A 23871-nucleotide genomic window follows, 5' to 3' on the forward strand; every position below is an offset into this window, starting at 1 on the left:
AAATGCCTAGTAGAGCCTAGCAGAGTGCCTTCTGTAAATATTGACTATTATATGAAGGCGTTTTTACCCCTTATGGTCTATGGGGCAGTTTTGGGGAGATACTGCCATTTAGTGTGTGGATTTAGGAGTCAGGACTCCTGTGTTCTCACAGCTGCCCCTCAACTTCTCCATAAGCTATCTGAAGATCAACATCTCTGAGGTATCCTTATGTTGGTAGGGGCTGGAGGGGAGAGGGCTCTGTATTCTGCAGTGACTGGGCAAGATTATAACAGGCTTCACAATTAGAGCTGTAGAGAGAAGGCAGAGTCAATGACTTTGGGGAATTGGGCTGCTGGTCCATGGTGTGGTCATGGAAGGAGAAGGTTACGGGTCACGTGGCACAGATGAGAGAGCTGAGTGTGCACCCCACCATGCCCTAGTCAGCACTCTAGTTTGTTAAGAGCTGCCATCTGATTATGAAGGGCTTAATCCATCAGAGACCAAGGAATTGTCCCATTCCCTTCACTGTGCTCAGGAGCCATATCAGAAGGGAGGGCTGTCTTTTTGATCCAGGGTGGAGCTCTGCAAGCACAGGGGGAAGAATTGACATCCTTCTTGTTGACTGTCTTATTTGAATTCCTTCCACCTCTTTCATGTCTAGGATAGAGGCTTAGCCAAGGGCTTTGATCTCGACTTTGATTCTTCAGGAGAGGGAAGGGGCCTTGAGGTTAAGAATGAGAGCTCTTTTCTCTCCATTTCTAAGGCTACCACATGGTTGGTGCTATCCTTATACTTCCCTTGAGGGAGAAAAATTTGTGTATGTGTGTGTGTGTAACAGGGAGAGACAGAGCATAGCAGTGCCTCCCTTTCTTAGATGCATATGCTTATCCTTGCCCATGTGATTTCCCTAACTTCTAGTATTCAGTTCTTGGATCTCTGTCCATTTAAAACCAGATTTGTATGACTGGTTAATACTTAAATGCAACTTTCCTCTAAGATTAAATTTTTTTTTTTTTTTAATTTTGTTGCTTAAGGAGGCCTGTCGATTCATGGCCTGAGCCCTGGAACAGATGGAAACCAGATCTTTTCCTCCAACTTTGTCTTCTTTCCATATCTTTAGAATTTACACCTGCTTTCTGTAGCTTCTATCCAGATGATCTGCCAGCACCTCTACCCAAATGAGCTAGTGCTGAAAAAATGAACTTTAATTAATCATTGCCCAAAAGTAGCTACTCCCCTAACTTCTGTTTCTAAAGGCGTCTGTGCTTGACATAACCCAGGCTCGGAACCCCTTAGTCGTCTTTGGTCCCCCTGTCTTTATCCTCCACATGTCAGGTGGAGTTTCCAGAGTCATCTAGCGTGCTGGTGTTTGCAATCTGTTTTATCTTTTCCCCATTCTGTTCTCACCCCTCCCACTGAAGCTCTCCTAACCTCTCACCTGGCCTATTGCCTCCTAACTGACTAGCTCTAGTACACCCCGCACCCTGAAGCTAGGTAAGTGATCTTAAATCCAAATTTTGATGAGCATGCTCTCCTGATGAAAAAGATATTAATGACATTTTGTCCATGACATGAAGCTATAAACTGAATTCTTACCATGGCATTTAAGGCTCCGAGCCATCTGGCTCTGGTTTGCCTTCCTTGCCTCATGTCCCTCTGCTCCGGTGCACCATCCTCTCTACCTTTTGCATTGGCAAAGTCCAACCTTCTTTTAAAGCTAGCTCAACTAATTTTCCTGACTTATTCCTACCTTTCTTTTTCAAGTGCCCTACTCCATTCCCTTTCCTCTGTTGGTTTTTCCCCCCTTTGGTCCATTTGGGTCTAAGGTTTGTGTGCCATATCTAATCTCTTAACCAAACTGTGAGTACCTTTGGGTCAGAGACAGGCTCTTATTCTTATTTGGGTGCCCCAGAGCAGTAATGTACGACAGGGTTGCTCACTGCATTGGAGATGCCTGCTGGAGTTATTTTTCAGGTATGGGAACTCAGTAAGTTCTGGGCATTGGTAACTTCAGGGACTCTGGGCTAATCATACCTGTTGAGAGTATGCTTTTTTCATTTTGGCTCCAACAGCCAACCTGGGCATGCTCAGTAATACTGATAATTACAACCTCTCTGCAAAATCATTCCAATTAGTACAAGCATATGGAGTCCCTACACTGCCTTGTGAAGATTGCTTGTTCAAAGGGGAATGTCTTAATTTTGTGCTGCTATAACAAAATACCTGAGACTGGATAATTTATAAAGAATCGAGTTTTTTCTTTCTTTCTTTCTTTCTTTCTTTCTTTCTTTCTTTCTTTCTTCTTCTTCTTCTTCTTTTTTTTTTTTTTTTTTTTTTTTATAGTTTTAGAGGCTTGGAAGCCCAAGATTGAAGGGCCATCATCTGGCTAGGGCTCCTTGCTGCATCATTCCATGTTGGAAGGACAGTTGTGTGTGTGTGTGGGAGGGCAAGCAAGCGAGCAAGAGATAAAACTCACAGCCTCAAACCCTTTTATAATCAGCATTAATCCATTCATGAGAATGGAGCTCTCATGACCTAAAGACCTCCCATTAGGCCCCACCTCTGGACACTGCTTCTTTGGGGAGTAAGTCTCCAACACATATGTTTTGGAGGACGTGTTCAAACTATAGCATTCTGTCTCTGGCCCCCCATATTTGTTTTCCTCACATGCAGAATATATTCATGCCTTCCCAACAGCCCCAAAGTCTTATCTCATTCCAGTACCAATTCTAGAGTCTAAAGTCCAGAGTTTCATCTAAATCAGAGATGGGTGAGATTCAAGGCATGATTCATTTGCAGCAAATTCCCTTCCATCTGTGAACCTGTGAAATTAAACAAGTTTTCTATTTCCAAAATACACTGATGGGACAAGCATAATATAGACATTCCCATTCCAAAAGGGAGTAACAAGAAGGAAAAAGGGTAACTGGTTCAAACAAGTCCAAAAGCAAACAGGACAAACAACATTAAACCTTTAAGAATCCAGAATAGTTTCTTGACTCCATGTGCTGCCTCCTGAACACACTAGGGTGGGGATTCAGTTCCCAAGGCCTTGAGTAGTCCCACTCCCAGGGCTTTGCTGGGTCCAGCCCATGGGGAGCTCTTACAGCTTGGAGTTTCATGCCTGTGTTCTCCCAGGTTGTGTTGGAGGCAGGTAGCTCTGTAATTCTGGGGTCTCCATGGTGATTTCATTTCCATGGCTTTACTAGGTATGACCTTAGTAGGGACTCCTTGTAGGGGTGTTGAGATGCAATTCCACTTAGCTCTTTGTAGTGGCTTTATAGCTTCCTGAGTTCCCTGCCGTCTGGGACATGCTTTGACATATAGGCGAAGGAAGCCATGCCCCCGAAGCTCTTGCATTTTGAACCCCTGCAAAGTCAGCACCATGTGGATGCAACCAAGACTTATTGCTTGTGCCCTTTAGAGAAGTGGTCTGAGCTGTGTCTGGGATGGCTGAGCCACGGCCAAGGTGCTGCACCAACATGTGGGGAGCAAAGACATGTGGTGGCACAGAGCTGAGGGTGATGATTTCTCTTGAGTACCCTGGGTTGCTCACTTGGGGGCTGCCTCAAGATCTCTGAAATGCCTTTGGGGACATTCTCTCATTGTCTTGATGCCTAGCACCTTCTTTCTTTTATTTATTTATTTATTGGTACTAAGGATGGAACCCAGGGACACTTTTTTTTTTTTCTCACCCCCCCCCCCCCCCGCCAGGGACACTTAACCACTGAGCCACATGCCCAGCCCTTTAAAAAAATATATTTTATTTAGAGACAGGGTCTTGTTGAGTTGCTTAAGGCCTTGCTAAGTTGCTGAAACTGGCTTTGAACTTGAAATTCTCCTGCCTTAGCCTCCTGAGCTGCTGGGATTACAGGTTTATGCCATAGCACCTGGTTACCTTATTTCTTTCTATTCATGCTAATTCCTTTTTCAGAGGGTTACTTGGTCATACTTTTGCATTTACTTGGCCAGGCTGTGTATTCTTCAAATCCCTTAGTTCTTTTTCCCTTTTGATTATAAATTCCATCTTTATTTATTTGTTTTCTGGCACTAGGGATCAAACCCAGGGACACTTTACTACTGAGCTACATCTCCAGCCACTTAAAATTTTTATTTTGAAACAGAGGCCTGCTAAGTTGAGGAGGCTGACCCTGAACTTGCGATCTTCCTGCCTCCTCCTCCAGAGTTGCTGGGATTATAGATGTGCACCACTGCACCAGATTATAAATTCATCTCTAAACAATTTCTTTCTTTTCTCATTTTACTCTGTGTGGTTAAAAATAGTTACGCAACTCTTTCAATATTTAACTTAGGTATTTCTCCTGCCAGATATTTCAGTTCATTGCTTAAATTCTTCTTTCCACAAAACCTCAGGCATGAATACAGCTCAGTCAAATTCTTTGCCAATTTATAAGGATTACCTTTACTCCAGTTTCTAGTAAGATAGTCCTCATTTCGGTCTGAAATCTCATCCAAAAGGCTTTACTCTCCTACAAGCATTCTGATCAGGTCCTCTTAAATAATCTCTAAAAGTTCTATACTTTCCCTGTAGTCCTTCTTTCTGAACCCCCACTAGAATCACCCTTAATGCTCCATTCATAGCAATAAAGGCCTTTTTTCAGGATTGACTTCAAAACTGTCTCAGCCTCCACCCATTAGCTAGTTCCAAAGCTGCTTCCATATTTTTAGGAATTGGTTAAGCAGTACCCCACTTTTCTGTTACTAAGTTCCTTAGCTGATTCTGTGCTGCTGTAATGGAACAACTGAGACCAGGGAATTTATAAATAGTAGAGATTTGTTTCTTATAGTCCAGGAGACTGGGAAGTCCTAGATTGAGGGACTGGCATTTGGTGAGGGCTGTCTTGCTTCATCATCTTATGGCGGAAGGGAAGAAAGAGTGAGAGACAGAGGAAGAGATCAAATTTATAGTATGAAACCTTTTATAGTCAGCATCAATTTGCTCATAAGGATGAAGCCCCCCAAATTTAAACCCCTTCTGTTAGACTCCACCTCCTAGCACTGACGTACTGGAGATTAAGTTTCCAACACATACTCTTTTGGAAATATATGAAAACTATATTATGGAACTTCTTTATAAATAAATTTTGTTGGTGAAACTTGATCCCTAAATGATGGCTTCGGTTTAGTGGAAAGATCAGTGGACCTCAGTTTAAAATCTTGACTCTTAAACTGTCAAGTTTGTGTGGCCAGATGTGTGATCTAAGAGCTTAGGTGCCTTCTCCCTATTTTATGGCATTGAAGCCAAGTCTGTTATGAAAGACTGTGGGCAAAACGCTTAGAATCTGGCTAATGCTATGTGATTGTGAGGTGTCATTAATATTGGCAAAAGGAGGGGTTGGAGGTGCTCTGGGAACAGCTACTGAGCAGCTGTCCTGTAGTTTGATTTGGCTTGGCAGAGTCCTACAGGACTGAAGCCCAGGCTGCAGGGGGTGGATCTAGGTCCAAGGTCAGATTATTTCACCTCCCTGTCAGTTTCTCTCATATCAGGGAATGGAAGACACACCAAGGAAGAGGACATCCCTTGACAGATTTTTCCACCTTTCCTCATGTTTTATATTTCAGGGCACATATCTGCCAGATATTATACTGAACCCATGTACATTTTACCTCCCTGGTAAAGAACTGGGTGTGTATACACATTTTTATCAGTTCACTTTATTTTTCATTAAAATATAATTTGACAGACATTCCATAGTTTTGGGGCATGGCAAATTGATGATGTGATCACGCCCACAAGTTGGGGCCATCTCCCCTCTGTCCCTGACCTTTCCCTTCAGTGACATTCTATTAGGGAAGGAGACCTTCCCTCCGGCTTTGATGGGGGTTGGGGGCAGAGACACAATCCCTCCCCAACCCCTCTCTAACTTGGGTGCTCCACTGTAGAAGAGGAGGCCCAGAGGGGCGAAACAGAATATCGATTTTTAAAGGAGGGGGCATTGGGGTCGCCAGCTGCCTCTTTCCCTTTTCTCACACAGATGCTTCAGCGAAGAATCCTGTGTCTCCATCCCTGAAGTGGAGGGCTACGTGGTGGTTCTTCAGCCCGACGCACCCCAGATCCTGCTGAGTGGCACCACTCATTTTGCCCGCCCAGCTGTGGACTTTGAGGGACCTGAGGGGGTCCCTTTGTTCCCTGATCTTCAAATCACTTGCTCCATTTCTCACCAGGTGGAAGCCAAGAAGGACGAGAGTTGGCAGGGCACAGGTGAGGATGATCCAGGGAATGACATCATCCAGAAAAAAGGCCAATGTCTGGAACCAGAATAAGGGAACAAGTCTGGGGCTAGAAATGGAGAGTGACTTCCTTCTGTGTTTCTGTGGCTAGAATAACTTACCCTTAAGAAATAGAGCGATGAGGGGCCGGGGATATGGCTCAAGCGGTAGCGCGCTCGCCTGGCATGCGTGCGGCCCGGGTTCGATCCTCAGCACCACATACAAAGATGTTGTGTCCGCTGAAAACTGAAAAATAAATATTAAAATTAAAAAAAAAAAAAAAAGAAATAGAGCGATGAGGGGCTGAGGCTATAGCTCAGCAGTAGAGTGCTTACCTCACACATGCAAGGCACTGGGTTCGATCCTCAGCACCACATAAAAATAAACAAAGATATTGTGTCCATCTACAACTAAAAAATAAATTAAAAAAAAAAAAAGAAAGAAATGGAGTGGTGGGAGGCCCATGAGTATGAAGAAACTATTGTGGAATGATCATGAAAACAAAGGTTGACTACCCTCAAGGATGTCCCTTGGGGTGGGGGCAGTGGCCATAAGGTGATGACCCAACTCTGACCCAGACTCTGACTCTCTTCACCCAGTGACAGACACGCGCATGTCAGATGAGATCGTGCACAACCTGGATGGCTGTGAAATTTCCCTGGTGGGGGATGACCTGGACCCTGAGCGGGAAAGCCTGCTCTTGGACATGGCATCTTTGCAGCAGCGAGGGCTGGAGCTCACCAACACGTCAGCCTACCTCACCATTGCTGGTCAGTGGGGCCTGAGAGCCTCTCCCTGTGATTAAGCACTTAGGAAACCCAAAGGGTCCTTTTTCCAGGCCCAGGGATGTGACCAAGTGTCAGCTTGTACCTTCCCAGCTAGAAGATCTCTTGGCTTCCAGATTGCCCATAGGGAAAGTGAGCTGGGGTGTGAGCTCTAGCAATTTCTCTCCCCTTCTCCTCTCCATAGTCTAGGTCAGCTCTACTTCTGCTTCCACTTTCGTTTTCCTTCAGATCTCTTTTATCCCTCTCCTCCTCTGGCTCAGTCTTCCCAGACTAGCTTGCTCATCTAGCTGTTTCGTATCACCTTCTCTGTCTCATGCACACACTTAAGTTAAGTGCTCATCTCATATTGAATAGTGGGGAGTGATGATTTGGTCATTTGCAAAAGAAACCTCCTGTTCTCTGAAGGGCCCTCCTCAGGGAGAACGAGAGAAAGTAGCTATCAAGCATTTATTAAGCACCTATAAGGTACTAGCACTGTCTTAAGATGCTATTTGGGATATAAAATATTATAGGACAGATACAATACCAATTCCCTCCTCTTGTCATTCTCTCCCAGAGCCTCACGGAGGCTGTGTGTTCCCTATTTATTTTCTGTTGGCCTCCTCCCTTCTGTTTTTCAGGATGTCCTTATTTTCTCCTTTCCATTCTTATCCAGAAACCACTGAGTTACTTGAGAAGGGCAAAGCAGAAAACAGCTTTGGTTGCTTTACCCAAGTCCATCCAAGTAGGGTGGAAAGTGGGGGAGAATTTCTTCCCTGTTGAGGGATGGGGAGAACCCCTTCTATGGCTTTGTCAGCTGGTGGGAGTCCAAGAGAGGGGCCAGGCCCTGCACTGAGCCTCTTCCCTTGTCCCCAGGGGTGGAGAGTATCACTGTGTATGAAGAGATCTTGAGGCAGGCTCGTTATAGGCTACGGCATGGAGCTGCCCTTTACGCCAGGAAATTCCGTCTCTCCTGCTCAGAAATGAATGGCCGCTACTCCAGCAATGAATTCATCGTGGAGGTACCCAGAAAGTCTCTTTCCTTCCACAGCTTCTATCTCCTGGCAAGGAGCCAGGGTGGGATGGACTCAAGCCAATAGTGGTGAAGGGCCCTGAAGGCAGGACATGGCAGCATGAGGACTTCTAGACCTGGCAGTGGGTAGAGAAGGAGATGTGGGACAGCAGTTCAGAGATGGAGCTGGGCTCTAAAGGGGTGAGGAGGGGTCTGGGGAGAAGCATGGTGCCCATGGAGCCTTCCCTCTGCCTAGGTCAACGTCCTGCACAGCATGAACCGGGTTGCCCACCCAAGCCATGTGCTCAGCTCACAGCAGTTCCTGCACCGTGGTCACCAGCCTCCTCCTGAGATGGCTGGACACAGCTTGGCCAGCTCCCACCGAAACTCCAGTAAGTAAGGCTAAGTGGGTCCAGGCGAGAGTGGTGGGTGGCAAGTGAGGGTTGGGCACTAGCGTCTCTTCTACCCTTGGGAGGAAAGAAGGAAGAACAGTTGTTTCTGTTTCCTGTGGTACCTGTTTTAGTTGACAGCTGTGGACTAATCCCTTTATCCCACTGAATCATTAACTCCCTTGTGACAAGGGGTGCCCTGAATCATAAGTCAGTGTGTGGTATAGGTGTCTGTTATTCCTGCTGACCAACCTTCTCCCAAATTAGCTCTGGGCTTAGAGATCCTCTGCAGTGGAGCTGTCAAGCATTTATTAAGTGCCTACAAGGTATTCGCACTGTCCTAAGATGCTATTTGGGATATAAAATATTATAGGACAGATACAATTCCTGTCTTCAAGGAATAAGTTGGTACTTTTACATGTGTCATTATATGCTTTCTGTAAAGAAGTAAGAATATTTCTAGAACAAAATATGGAAAGTTTCACCTCCAGATGGGGTGTTGCCTTTAAAGCAATCTCAGTTCCTGACCATGGTCTTTTCCAGTGGTATGATTTTTACTTTCCAGTACAAATTGCTCAGCTGTAGAAAAACTAGAAAATACCAACATACAGAAGAAAAATCTGCCTTACTTTCATCCCAGAGAGAGGAGAACACTGTTAATATGGTGTATCATGTTCTAGTCCTTTTTTCTATGCCTATTTTTCTCTTTTTATAAAATTGAGATTGATCTATTTTGTAATTTGATGTTTATACTGGGATTACAGGTGTGCGCCTCTGCACCTGGCTATACTTAATACCCTAAAACAAGTCTTCATTACTGAAAAAATGAAAAATGATGCCGACATTGCCGAAAGTAATGTTTGGAATCCCTCTTTAGAATTTTTTTCAAAGCTCACTCAGGAGGTGCATTTATTTTTGTCACTTTTGGGGCACACTTTGCTTTTGGCCTGGTTCAGTATCATCCAACTTCATCATCTACTTTTGCCAGAGTTGGCTCTGGAGATCATTCTACTTTTTTAAGCATTAAAACCACTACCAAAGGCCACAGACTTGTCACTTTTGGAAAAATGTCAAAGGGTTGTATCACAGGCTCTGAAACCAACTCCCTAGGGAGTTCCATGAATGCCTTCTGGGGGGAAATTCAGGGTCACTGAACAGTACCATGAAGGCAAGCACTCATCTCAGTATTCGTAATGGTAATACCACAAACAGAGCTCTCACTGGGTTACTGGGTTTACATATATTAACTCATTTAGCCATTACAAACAAAAAACGAAATAGATGCTCTAACTGTTCCCTTTAAATGTAAGGAAACAGAGGCACAAAGAGGTCAGGTACCTTACCCAAGGGCACACAGCTAGAAAAAAGGTGGAGCTAGATTCAAATCCAAGCAGCATGATTCCAAAGCCTGTGCACTAACCATGGCCCTTAACATCCTCCTCAGGCTTCCCAGAATTTCTACCAAAGGCTAGCTACCCTGGTGCTCCCAGGGATTCATTCTGGTTTCCTCTCCTGTGCAATGGCCACCACCTACACAGTTTCTGTGTCTCTGGTTGTCTCCACAAACAACTGCAGAGTCCTTCCTGTCAGTTCTACTATGATTTGTTACAGCAAAGTAGATAGGAATAGAAGGGAGGAGGGGATATAAGGCATAATCAAGTTGCAAAGGTTCAAAGACCCTTCACATAGTATTTTAGATTTATTAGCAAATGAAACCTGTTTTTTTTTTTTTTTTTTTTTTTTGTGAGTGTGTGTGTTTAGGATTTTTTAAACACTTGGGGCTAACCATATATATCTCCCTGTGACTCCTTAGTTCTTTTCTTGGAATCATCCCACTCAATCTTTTCCCGGTTGCATATTGGATCCTGCTATTACAATTAGGCTCAAGATAGATCTGGGTATGCTTCTGGGCCTAGTAAGGTTCTTGATCTTTTTTTCCTTTGGTAGGAAGGCCCAGATGAGGGAGTCCTTGTTCTTTTTATTAGTTGTAGTTGGACACAGTACCTTTATTTTATCTATTTATTTTTACGTGGTGCTGAGGATCGAACCCAGGGCCTTGCATGCATGGTGAGCGTTCTAGCACTGAGTCACAACCCTGCACTATCCCAATCCTTGTTCTTAATGTTACAGAGCTTCCTCCCCAGGGTGTCCAGTTGCCCTGCAGTGACTGGTCCCATAAGCAGCTTTTCTCACCCACCATACCCCAGAGCTGCCAGGGGTGGGACTGATGTTTATAGATGTTAACTCCTTCTCCTCATGACAAAGCTTAGGCTCCCTGTCTTTTGTTTTGAGCCAGTGTCTAGGTCAGCTGAGCTTTCTGCTGGAGATTTGGGGTGCGGAGATACTGGGGATTGAACCCAGAGGCATTTTATCTCTCGGCCACATATCCAGCCCATTTTATTTATTTAATTAATTATTCTATTTTATTTTTTGGTACCAGGGATTGAACCCAGGGGTGCTCGACCACTGAACCACATCCCCAGTCCTTTTTTATTTTAGACAGGTTCTCACTAAGTTGCTTGGGGTCTTACTAAATTGCTGAGGCTGGTTTTGAACTTTCAATCCTTCTGCCTCAGCCTTGTGAGTGAGTAGCTGGGATTATAGGTATGCGCCACCACACCTGGCTCCTCTAAGATTTTAAATAGCGTAGCAGCCTGCCTTTCCTTCTTCCCTTATTTCCACCTGAATGGGCACAGGGTTCATAGTTTCCCTGGGGACATTGCCTGTGCTCCTCAGGTGACCTTTTCACATGCCTTTTCTGACTCCCCAAGGTGTTCCCTCCCTTTTACATCTCAAGTCCAAAAGTGTGTTGCAGAACTGTGGTTTCACAATATCAAACTATAAACATGCAGAAGCAGTTAGACATGTGATCTTAAGGCTCATTTCTCTGCAGCTCCTAAGATTGATGTGTATTGAGATAGTCAGGGAAGGTTTTATGGCATATGTAAAGTTTGAACTTGGACCACAGGAAGAAGAAGGTCTCCGAACTAGAGAAGCATGAGAGAGAATGCAAATTTGAGAATTTGGGAGGGTGATTAAGAGGGTTTATGGTTAGGAAGAGCAAGGTTGTCTGAGACAAGATGATGAAGACATTATTTATGTAGTTGTCCCAAACTTTGATGTATATCAGAGTCAACTGGGGAGCTTTAAAAACTTCTGGTGTTTATGTGGCATCCAACTGATGAGATCAGAGTGTCCAGGACTAAGAGCACCAGGTATCAGTGGATTTAAAGACCCCCACTTGAGTCCAGTGTGCAGCAAAGTCAGGAATTATTCTACTTTGTTTCCTCAAGTATCTGAAAGCTTGTTGAAAGACCCATGAAGAAATAGGATGAAAAAGAAAATGAGCCAGCATGGTGGCATTGGCTATAGTTCTAGCTTCTCAGGCAGCTGAGGCAGAAGGATCACTTGAATCCAGGAGTTCAAGGCCAGCCTGGCAGCAAAGTAAGACCATATTTCAAAAAACAAATAATACCAACTAACCAAACCAACCAACCAACAAACAAATAGCAACAACACAACGGGTGTGGTGACATGCCTGTAATACCAGCTCCTGAGGAGGTAGAGGCAGGAGGATTTCAATTTTGAGATCAACCTAGGCAACTTAGTGAGACCCTGTATAAAAATAAAATAAAAAGGGTTCGGGCTATAGCTCAGGGGTATAGCATTTGCTTAATATACATGAGGTCCTAGGTTTGATTCCCAGTACTGCAAAACAAAAACAAACAAAAAACCAACATGTAATAAAAAGGATACGAATTAGGCAATAAATAGAAAAGGATAATGATGAAAGAAGAATAAGATGAAATAAGAATAAAGTCAGTTCATAAAATACATACTACGAGAAACAGCACAATTGTAAGGGTAGGGCAGAATTTTGATTCTGAACTTCCTTGGGGCTAAAGCAAAAGGAAACCTGAGGAGTTTTGGAAGTCATAGAACAGGGGCCAATTGGTATTGCAAGGGAAATCCTGGGACTGAGATCAGAAGACTTCTCTACTGAGGCTTTTTCTTCATAGAAGGCACCATGTGGGGCTGCGGACAGGGCTTTCAACAGTGCCATTCTGATGACATGGGCCGTCTGCTAAAATACCCCTTAAGTTCAGCCACAGAGTGTTATGCTCGAATTCGGGACCCCCAAAGACCACCAGAGACCCAAGATCGATGTAAGCAGCAAAGAGGTGTTTATTGCGAGCTAGCTCGGTCCTCCGCGCACACACATAGCAACTGGTGACGCTGACAGGCCCCGAGCACAGGGTTTGCAGCAGTTTCATACATTCTTTGGAGAGGGCAGGGACTTCACATACATCATAGCAAATCATCACACACTGCGGGAAAAGCAAATGACAACTCTAAAACATGATTAGCACATTCACTGGAGGGAACAAGTTGGGTAGGGGTGATTGGTCAGTACAAAAGGGGTATTCATTTGAACTGATTGGTTTAAGCCAAGAGGGGTGTACATGCTGAACTACATGGTTTCCCAACTTGTTATCAACCACCATAAACTGCTGGGAGGGTTATCTGGCATTCCAGGTATTTCCCTGTCTCATGCTGATTGGTGGCTGCTAGGGGACTGCTATGGATCCCCACCTAGCCTGACTGAGTCAGGGACACCTGGCGCAGCAGATCTCTCCTGTAGATAAACAACTTAGCAGGATGGGAATGTGCCTAGGAGTGCTCTGTGGGTTTTTCCAAGGACAAAGGTCATGTCCCTTCCTTGGACAGGCTTTGCTCTGAGGTAGAGGCTGGTTTTTCAAGAGGCCATTCAAGGGCAGAATCTGCTAGGATCTAATGCAGCAAGAAAGGTTGGTTGGACTTCTTAAATGCTAATTTTTATCTGTAGCTAAAAATCCTCCCATCTTCCTGGTCTCGTGGTTTATCTTTTTTTTTTTTTTTTTTTTAGAGAGAGAGAGAGAGAGAGAGAGAATTTTATTTTAGTATTTATTTTTTAGTTTTCGGCAGACACAACATCTTTGTTTGTATGTGGTGCTGAGGATCCAACCTGGGCTGCACACATGGCAGGCGAGCGCTACCGCTTGAGCCATATCCCCAGCCCCTCGTGGTTTATCTTAACCTAATTAATCAGACTTGTCTGCCTACAGAGAAAAGTATCTACATTTTCTTTCTGGTGGTCATTTCTTACTTCTAGTAATTAACTTGTCATTTCCTTTACTAGGCCAGGAGCTCAGAGGGACAAATTTTATCTATCAATCTATTTATTTATTTTTATTTTTTGGTACTGGGGATTGAACCCAGGGGCACTTAACCACTGAGCCACATCCCCCACCCTTTTTATTTTTTATTTAGAGACAGGATCTTACTATGTTGTTTAGGTTTTCACTAAATTGCTGAAGCTGGCTTTGAATTTGTGATATTCCTGCCTCAGCCTCCTGAGCCTCTGGGATTACAGGACAAAAGCTTTTGATTAAGGTGCTCACCAGAAACTGTGGCTTGTTCTTGTTGTGGCCATAGTGCTAGTTGACCTGCTGTGGCCCCACTTTGAGGATAGGGTTGCCATTCCTTCTAGAGCCTGGGCTTAGCCACAGTGGGCATCTGCTGGTGGGGTCACGCTCCAATAGGTCTTTTCCTTTGACTTGGAGACCTGCGAGGCACTATTTGGGGCAGCTCTATCCCCTTTCCCTTCCTCCTTATCCCCAGCCAGATGGAATGCTGATCCAGCCAGGCTGATCTTTGCCTTGGAGCCAGCGCCCAGGGAGCCTACCAGCTCTGCCCCTGCAGAGCCAGCTGTATTTTGCAAGTGGCCCCAAGTAGGCTATGGGTCGGGTCAGGATGGGGATCAACTTGGTGGAGAGCCATCAGGGTGGCCTCAGGGAGGTCTGTGGGTGGCAGGCCTGCCTAGGCAGTATGTTTTCACTCACCTGGTTGGCCCTAAAGCAGGTGGCAGCAGGAGAGTTTGACTGCTGGTGAGGAGGGGTCTGCAGCAGGATGTGGTAGTGGTGGGGGGCTCTGGTGCCACATGCTTTTCTATGCTCTGTCCCTTCTCTTGACATGTTATGTGGGTAAATTTGAAATTGTGCTGGAATATAATTGTGTATGTGTGAGTCCATGCACCTCTAGGGGCTTGCTTATGTGACTGCTAATTGTGTGTGTGTGTTTGTGTGTGTGTGTATGTGTGTGTGTGTGTGTGTGTGTGTGTGTGTGAGACACACACATGGACTAAGCCCAGGGTTGAGCTGCCATGCAGCTGTGGGAATCCATGTGGCGTGTAGTGACCCAGATGCCCCCAAGGGCCCTGGGCCTGGTGTTGTGTCGGTGGGGTCTCTACCTCCACTTGCTGTCCCTGAGACTGTGGGCTCTCCCTCTTTTCTTCCTCATGCTTCTCCGAGTGCTGTGTGTGTGTGTACAGAAAGGAGGCAGAGTTGTATACAGGGCTGTTTGTTCTGCAGTCCTTCTGGTCCAAGTCTGTACTGTTTACATCTTTCTTCAGGGTCTTGCTTGGTCTGCTCAGCTGGCAGGGAGCTGGGTGACACTGCACATATGGCTCTTGTATGCCTTGCTGGAGACTCTGAGACGCATTCCATTAATTCTGCTGTGTGACCAGGCTGCCAGGTGGCTGGTGAGGGCAAGTGTGCAGGCCTGCAGAAGCCTGGCTCAGTTGAGGGGCATGGCAACCCTTGTCCTGCTGTGTGCCCACACACTCTTCCTGGGCATGTACCTATGCATGCACATCTTCTTTGCTACCATCAGCTCAAGGGTCCACGTGAAAGTGCTTGCGCCCTTCTGTTTCTCACTGCCTGTTAGGCTCCGTGTCCCTCTGGACCTGGGCATTAAAGTGAGGCTGCAGGGCCAGAGGCATGGGAGGGCCGAGGAGGAGGCAGTGAAGCCTCAGGGGGAGATGGTTGGGGAGAAGAAGAAGCCCCATACCTCCAGGAGCCTCCGGCCCTCAAGAAGACGGGAGCTGTCACCTGGCAGAAGGGAGCCCAGTCCAGGTGGGTAAGAGAAGGGGCCACTCCTTGTCCCTGGGACCTGTCCCCAGTCTTGGGGCCTAAACCTCCTTTCAAGCAGCTAGGCTAAGCTTCCCCTCTGCCCATCAAGCTCCTGTAGTGCTCCTCTCTGTCCCCTGTGGGTACTGGGCCATCTCTTTCTAGACTGAGTGATCTCTGTGTAAGGCACAGGCAGAAAGACCAGGCAGATCCCAGTCCTTGTCCCCTGTCTGTGCTGATGGTGGTTCATGGCAGTTCGGGGTCAGGAGCCTTCTTTTCCCCTGCCCTTGCCTCCCTTTTCCCACCAGTCCACTGTCCATGGCTCCCTTTGGCTCTTGCAGTAGCCATTCAGCTTCCTGCCCTCTCCTGTTTCTTGCCCTGCCTAGTGGGCTCTGTTTCTCTTCCAGTTTCTCAGTTTCTTCTTCTGGGCCACCATGGACGCTGTCTTGTCTTAACTCAGGAACTTCCTCTGCTGGGAAGCCTCTTCCCCCAGACCTCCCCCCACTCCTCCCTCGTGTGTCATTTCTGCTGACCTCCCCACTCTCCCTACTCTCCCCACAGTGGTCCCCAGTGCCGCGACCCTCATCATTGTGGTGTGTGTGGGCTTCCTGGTGCTCATGGTCATCCTGGGCCTCGTGCGGATCCACTCCCTTCACCGCCGCGTCTCAGGGACTGGCGGGCCCCCAGGGGCCTCCAGTGACCCCAAGGACCCGGACCTCTTCTGGGATGACTCTGCTCTCACCATTATTGTGAATCCTATGGAGGTGAGTGGCTCTGAGGAGTGGGGGAAGTCTGTGGAGTCAAGACGCTCCTGGAACATGCCCAGTAGAGACCCCTGGGTCCCGTGTGAAAGCTCGTGGTAGAGCTGTAATGAGCAGAGAGGAAGAAAGTTCTGACTGGGATGAGGTGGGGGGGGGGTAAAGGGACTGAGGGAGGCGTGGCTCCTAAAGGAGAGGCCCTGGGGTGTGACCCTTGTCCTCTGTGTGCCCACCCTCTCCAGTCCTATCAGAATCGGCAGGCCTGTGTGGCAGGGGCTGCCGGTGGCCAGCAGGAAGAAGAGGACAGCAGTGACTCAGAGGCAGCTGACTCCCCTAGCAGTGATGAGAGACGCATCATCGAGAGCCCACCACACCGCTACTAAGGCCCACATCCCGGACCAGAGAAAGAGAAAGAATTCTGCCCTGGTGGGACAGAGACGCCCAGGAGAGAAAGGAAGAAGGACATTCTGAGAGAAGAGAGACCAAGAGGGAGAGACCTCTCTCTAAAAGAGCTGTCCTTTAGTCTCAAAACCCCAGTGGACCCCACTGGAGTCACCCCAACCCTTTCCCCTCCCTCCTGCTCCTCCTGCCTCTGGGCAGTCACTCCCTGTGGCATCTGGGCTGGATGACTCTGTCTGTCCTTTCTGCCTCCCGTGGCAGCTGCCCCCTTAGCTCACCATGTCTTTGTCTCTCCCAACCAGTCATGCACTGAACTGGGGAGAGGGTGGCATTAGCCATGGCCGGGACAGGGCGGGATTGAGGGAGATCCTCTACTCTGTCCTTCTCTACTCTGTCCTGTCCAAGGGATGCCCTCCTCCCCTGGGCTCTGTGGGGGAGGAAGGCCAGGCCTTCTCTGGCTCTCTTCTGATCCCCTCTTCTATTTCCATTTCACTCTGGGGATCCCTGCTCCTCCTCCTCTCCTGATTTCCTTCCTTCATTGTCCTCTTTCCTCCTGCCTTTGCAGTCCTGAGGTCCTGCAGCTCCTGCCCCTTCCTTCATGACCTGCTTGTGGCTAGGTTGTGGGGATGGGAGAGAGAGTGAGGGCCCCGGGTGTATTATATATAATGTATATTTTTTCAATGTTGTCGTGAGCGCAGCCCCTGTGTTCCTGTGTGCAGCTCACAACCTTGTGTGTGTGTGTGTGGCATCGTCATGTCCTGGGGTGAGGGTAGGGGATGGGTGTGGTGAGGGAGGGGACACACCCTAGGGTTTTCAAATAAAATAAGAAAAAAGCTCCAGGAGCTGCCTTCTACCTGTCTGATCCTGTGTGGGCCTGGGTAGCAGGCTTTTGGTCCTTCAGGCTGAGTGAGGGGGCAGAACTGATTATCTCTTATACCCTGACAGATAAATCCCCAGGGTTCCAGGCTAGTGGGAAGGTCAGATGGGGGCAGGTGGCTTTCACTGTCTCTTTCCCTTAGCATCCCCATAAAAGAACAGACAACTCAAGGAATGCCACGGGCACCTTGAAAGATGCTGAGTGCTTTGTAGGGGACACTGTCAGCCCCTCCTCATCACTTGGAACATCCTGCCTGACCGCATGGGCTCCAAGCCCTGGAGTTCAAGGGAGAAGGCAGGCAACCCTGCTGTTTGGAGCTAAAAGAGATCTGCAGCTCTCTTTGCTGACCAGTTTGTGACCCTCAGCCCAGGGAACTTCTGCTTTGCCTCTGTTTACGTGGCTCTCCTGACATGGCTGCTGAGTGGCCTCTCTTCATGCTGACCTGGCAGCCCAGCCTGAGGTCAAGCAGATTCTGGTCCTTCCTCAGCCTTTTGGGACACTGGTTTTCTGGTCCAGGTGGTAAAGGAACAGACCAGAGGGATTTATCTAGAAGAATGAGCCACTGGTGGGAGCATCACTCCTATGCTCTCCTTGTCCTGGGAAATACCAGGGGCCCCAAGCCTAGGTTCCTTTCTATAGAAATAAGGGAGTGAGAGTACCATTAAGATTTCTCCTAGTTTTCTGTAATACAGTGGGGTGGAGGTGGAGCTCTCTGGTCTTATTCTCACTTCCACCAGGTGACTGTGTCCTAACCCATGGCTTCAATTACCAGCTATTAATGCTGCCACATTTTTATCTCCTGCTCTGGCCTCTTTCCTTACTGCTATTTCCACCTACCTATGGTCCCTCCACCTGGGCATCCTGTGCCTTGAACTCACCTTTATATTCACCTAGTTACCTAAGCTAGAAACCTGGAGGCCAGTCTAGATTCCTCCCTCCTTCAACCCTATGTCCAAATGGTGACTAACCAGTCATTGCTACACCTTAAAATCTCTCCAATATGACGTTTCCTCTTCCTCTGCTGTTGCCTTGACTCATGCCCTCTTCTTCATTTTTTGCCTAGTCTATTCCAAGAGCCTCCTACCTGCCCTGGCCCCGTGTCTTACTCCATTCCATCCCATCTTTAATTCTGGGGCTTGTGACTCTCTGATTATGCCACTCCTGCTTGGAACCTTCCAAAAATACCTTCCTGTCACTGTTTGGGTCAAGCCCCTTGGCAGGACCCTTAGCCCAGGTGGATCAGGTCCTGCTTCCCTGATCTCTTTGCTGTCACCATCCCTTCCTGCCTTGCATACCCTTTCACCATCGCCCAGCAATCTTATCACTGAAGACCCAGTTCAAATGTCACATCTTCCAGAAAGTTGTTCACATTTCCATGACAGCACTCTCCATGAAGCTGCAGTACATGTTTATGAGAGATTCTCTGTGTCTTCAGCAACTCACATGGGGCCTGACACACAGTAGGGGCTCAGGAAATGATGAATGAGGTTGTGCCTGGTTCTCAGACTAAGAGAATATTTGCCAGTAGGCAGTGAGAGAGAGAGAGAGAGTTGCATAGGTGATATGCTGGCCTGGGGAGTTAGGGGACAGCGGGTGACAGCAGCCTCTCCCATAGTGGTCTGCCTTCACATCAAGCTATTCTGTCAGTGCCTTCTCACCATGTGAGAAGCAGCTCTACCTGTTCACCCTGGAATCCCTCTGGAGCTCCAGGTAGAGGTCAGAAGCTCGAGACAACAGAGAACTCTAGTTCTCAAAGGCATATGAACTGCAGGTTTTAGTTTGTGGCCTTGAATTGCAATGTGTTCAATCCCCTTTCCACTCTCTTCTCATTCTCCTAATCATTCACCCTGGCACTGGAGGCCACAGCTTCCCACTGCAGAGAAGTGAAACCAGGTGGGATCTATTATTTCCGTTGGTACTTGGAGTACCCTACACCATAGCTAAGACTTGTAACTTGGAGTTTTTATTCACCTCCAGTTCAAGCTTTAGGGGCAGAAAGGCTGCAGGTGAGAGGGTAAGCTGGCTCTTGATGTGCGCATACCTGCAGACTGCCACATGGCAGCATATAGTAGCATATCATAGCATCTGTCCAGCCTCAGCCCAGTTCTTGGCCCTCCTAGATCATCTGTCCCTGGGACTGATGATTTTTTTTTTTTTTTTAATGTAACCATTCTACATTAGTTTCCTTGGAAACAGTCTCCAGAATCAGAATCATTGGCCACTGATTATTGCTTGTAGATGTAACCTCCCCTATTTCTTCTTTATCCTTAGCATCGGATACACAGGGCCCAGTCCACTCTCTCCCTCTATGACAGATGGGCAGGTCACGCGGGGTGTGTATGTCAGTGGGGTCCTGGAGGCCTGCGAAGACCTTGAACTCTTTATACCAATACATGCCCTGGACTGTTCTCAATTCTCTGTCTTCCCTCTCTCAATTTGTCTCTCTCATGCGTGCATGTGCTTGCAAACACACACATGCAGGAATAGGATCAAGTATGAGGCAAGATGCTAATTCCAATGATGCAGGCAAAGAGCAGCAGGCAGGAGTCCAAATTGGTTTTTATTTATTTATTTATTTTTCGAGATCTATTGGAAAGATGTTCCCTAACCTCCCTCACCGAAGCTGGCAAAGCCTCAGGATGTCGAACTTGGCAGGGTTTCCAATTCACCTATTTCCAATTTAATTAGAAACAGCATACGCATTTCCCTTGGCTCCACTCAAAATTTTCCTCCTGAGATGGGGGGTTGTTTTCCTCTCAAGTCCACTCTTTGCAGTGAAAATTAATTAGCTTCTCAAAAGGTGCATTAAAAAGAGCTATGCCTTTGGGAAAAAAGCCATTCTGTAAAAGCAGATATGTTAGCTACCAGTTCAGGAACAATGTGTGTCCTTCCTGTTACCCAACCAGAGATGTGAAAACTCACCTTTGTGCCATTGGGGTAAATGGGCGCAAACATGTGCAAAGGTGTGGGTCTGCCCACTTTGAGATTTCACCCCATAGCCTTTGTGGGCTGATGCACTGATGAGCAATACTTATAAGATCACCCATCAACCCCCACCTTGGGAGTTCTACAGATCTGCTCCCAATCTTCTAGAAGCCATGGAAGATCTCATTTCCTTCAGATTTTACCTCTATGTCAGTGCTTCACTGAAGCAGATCCAATAGGATCCCTAAAGCTAACATAACTCAGTGCTTCTCTGGGCTGTTTGATCCACTGGATCCTTGAGACCCTGAAATATTTCCTGAGGATATCTGTAAGCATGACATGGAGATGAGCTGATTGATGACCATTAGATTCCTCTGTGCCCTGTGGGTACTGGTTTCCTCAATGCCACCTCCCAGGGAACCCTTTCCTCACTCAGGGTCCTGTGGAGTTCCTGCTCCTTCATGCTGCCTCCCTGGTGAGCCCTTGGCAGGCTGCTGTCTGAGAGAGGAGGAGCTGCCATGTTTACCTGCATGAGGCTGAAGTACTGGCTCTCCTGTGGCACCATGCTGCTGAGAGCTTAAAATACCAACGTCCTACAGGAAAAGGACAGATGAGGGTCTAAATTTAGTGACAGTTGGTAGGAGGGGGCGGGGGATGGAGCCTCTGGGATGTGGTTGAGCTAGCTTTGTTGGGAAAGGAGTAGGAACCCTGTGTATCCTGAGTGGGGATTCTAGTCCCAAGGATAAGGGAACCTCTGTCCCCAGTATTCAGTCTCAAGACCTGACCCCGATTTTTGCAATACCTCTTCCACCTTCCCATCAGTTGGGCATTTTCCCCATAAATCCTTGTGTAACACTTTCTTCATGTTCACAGTGTGGCTGGTACTGGGGGGCTGTTAATAGGTACAAAACACCTTTGAAAAGATCCCTGATTTGTAGTGTTATGTTACTAAAAGGAGAGTTTTTGTCCACCCCCGACCCTTCCACAATACTACAGAGAAGAAAAATAAGTCCAGTGAAGAGAGGGAAGCACAATTTACAGATGGTGGCATGGTTTTCTTGTGATGGGTGTTGTTTTCCTCTCAAGTCCACTCTCTTCAGTGAAAATTAATTAGCTTCTCAAATGGTGCATTATAAAGAGCTATGCCACTGGGAAAAAGCCATGCTGTAAAGGCAGATATGTGAACTACTAGTTCAGGAACAGAGTGTGTCCTCCTTCCTGTTACCAAATCAGAGACGCCACTGGGAAGGTGGACAAAAACACAGTGGGTGGCTGGGTGCAATGGCGCACGCCTGTAATCCCATTGGCTCAAGAGGCTGAGGCAGGAAGGAGGATCACGAGTTCAAAGCCAGACTCAGCAAGGGCAAGGTGCAAAGCAACTCTGTGAGACCCTGTCTCTGAATAAAATACAAAATAGGGCTGGGGATGTGGCTCAGGGGTTGAGTGCCCCTGAGTTCAATCCCTGGCACCCCCCCCACACAGTGGGCAAGCCCCAGAGTATCAGGCCCAACCCGGCCTTGTGCTGCTCATGCAACCTGTCCCCTTAAAGTTGAACAGTCCCACACAGACCTCTGGGCTAATGACCTTTTACTTCAGGAACCTACCCTATATACTATCTTACTGCTCTGAGGAAAGCCCAAAGCACCAAGGTGGTAGGGAGGAGGTCCAAGACTAAAGTGGTCATTATATAAAATGACGCCCATGTCCATATCCCAGCAACTTTTGTTGTCTTGGCCTTAAACTTCTCTAAGCTTCAGTTCTTTACCTAAAAGAAGTGTCTTGGGCTGGGGATGTGGCTCAAGCGGTAGCGCGCTTGCCTGGCATGCGTGAGGCCTGGGTTCGATCCTCAGCACCACATACAAACAAAGATGTTGTGTCCACCGAAATCTAAAGAATAAATACTAAAAAAAATTCTCTCTCTCGCCCTCTCTCTTTAAAAAAAAGTGTCTTGATCTATTTTCTGCTGCTATAACAGAATATCTATCACTGGGTAATTTAAAATCAACAGAAATTTGTTTTACGGTTTTGGACCTAGAAAGACCAAGAGTATGGTGCTGGCATTATGTGGGGTCTTTCTGCTGTGTCCCATCCCATGGCAGAAGGCAGAAGGGCAAGAGATGGTGAGATGAGAGGGAAGGGGGTCCGAACTCATTCCTTTTCTTGAGAACATACTGCCACAATAACTGACCCATTCCCACAATGAAAGCAATGGTGAGGTGCTAAGAGTGGAGCCCTTCACTAGAGTGGAGCCCTCATAGTCCCACTTTTCTTTGGAATTGGGGGGTACTTGTAACGCTAAGACATTATGTATGTGTGCAGCTGCTGAATTTGGCAGGTCATATCCAATAGACAATGAAGATACTCTCTTTATATAAAATAGCATTTATTTTAGTAATAATATGGAAGCAAGAGCAAAAGCAAAAGTCACAGCAAAAGAGAAAGAAGAAAATACATCACCACATCAGGGGAAACACCACTACCTGAAGGGATGCAGCTGGGGTGTCCTGGGGCAGATTTTCAGGGTCTTGACTGGGATGTCCTGGGCAGAGAGTCCTCTCCATAGGTGAGACTCCAAAGTCTTATTACAAGTGGGTCTCCTTAAATACAAATTAGAACAAAGAAAGCTCCATTCTAACAACCTGTGTGACCTAATGATCTCCTCTAGGACACTTTGTTCCCCCAAGGATTGGCAAGATCCCCAAAGGGAGAGAGTGTTAGCCTTGAGATAAGTGAATAATTCTGAGTTCTCATGAGTGAGCCAAACTCTTCAGTAAGTCAGCATTCTTTAGATGTTCCATCCAAGGGCATGTGAAGGTCACAGCAGACAATGGATGGAGAATTTAATATTTTCCTTACCCCTTTAATACTGGAAATTGAGCCACTGAGCTACATCCTCATCCCTTGTTATTCTGAGACAAGGTATCTCTAAGTTTCCCAGGCTAGTCTTGAACTTGTGATCCTCCTACTTCAGCCTCCCAAGTCACTAGTATGCCTGTCTTGGTCCAACTTCTTCTTCTTTTTTAAAAAATTTTTTAGATATCTTTATTTTATTTTGCTTATTTATTTACTTAATTTTTATTTTTTATTTATTTTTTAGTTGTAACTGGACACAGTATCTTCATTTTATTTATTTTTATGTGATGCTGAGGATCGAACCCAGGGCCCCGCACATGCTAGGCGAGCATTCTATCATTGAGCCACAATCCCAGCCCTTATTTTGCTTATTTATATGTGGTGCTGGGAATCAAACGCAGTGCCTCATGTGTACAAGGCAAGCGCTCTATCGCTGAGCTACTGTTATGCTCGAATTTGGGACCCCCAAAGACTACCAGAGACCCAAGATGGATATAAGCAGCAAAAAGATGTTTATTGCGAGCTAGCTCGGTCCTCTGCGCAAACACACAGCAACTGGTGACGCTGAGAGGCCCTAAGCCCAGGGTTTGCAGCAGTTTTATACATTCTTTGGAGAAGGCAGGGACTTCACATACACCATAGCATCCCTTAACAAATCATCACACACCGCGGGAAAATCAAATAACAACTCTAAAACATGATTAGCACATTCAATGGCGGGAACAAGTTGGGTAGGG

The 23871-nt window shown here is 46.7% G+C and overlaps 1 protein-coding gene and 1 long non-coding RNA gene across 2 annotated transcripts in view; one reads left to right on the top strand and one right to left on the bottom strand.

The window, feature by feature from the left end:
* Clstn3 (calsyntenin 3) overlaps positions 1–17318 on the top strand; it is a 32212-nt gene extending 14894 nt beyond the window's left edge. The window contains exons 13-18 of the mRNA XM_076854107.1: positions 5976–6202; positions 6810–6980; positions 7851–7996; positions 8243–8378; positions 15884–16086; positions 16323–17318. Coding sequence (XP_076710222.1) covers positions 5976–6202; positions 6810–6980; positions 7851–7996; positions 8243–8378; positions 15884–16086; positions 16323–16463 — 1024 coding nt within the window. The 3' untranslated portion in view covers positions 16464–17318. The remainder of the gene's footprint in view (positions 1–5975; positions 6203–6809; positions 6981–7850; positions 7997–8242; positions 8379–15883; positions 16087–16322) is intronic.
* LOC143397711 (uncharacterized) lies at positions 5688–14035 on the bottom strand. Its single transcript, XR_013091197.1, has 3 exons — positions 13817–14035; positions 6333–6456; positions 5688–6249 (listed from the first exon to the last, which is right to left on the bottom strand). It is a non-coding gene; the product is annotated as an uncharacterized LOC143397711 (long non-coding RNA).
* Positions 17319–23871: the final 6553 nt, after the last annotated feature.

Source organism: Callospermophilus lateralis, chromosome 4, assembly GCF_048772815.1.
Source record: "Callospermophilus lateralis isolate mCalLat2 chromosome 4, mCalLat2.hap1, whole genome shotgun sequence".
Taxonomy (NCBI): domain Eukaryota; kingdom Metazoa; phylum Chordata; class Mammalia; order Rodentia; family Sciuridae; genus Callospermophilus; species Callospermophilus lateralis.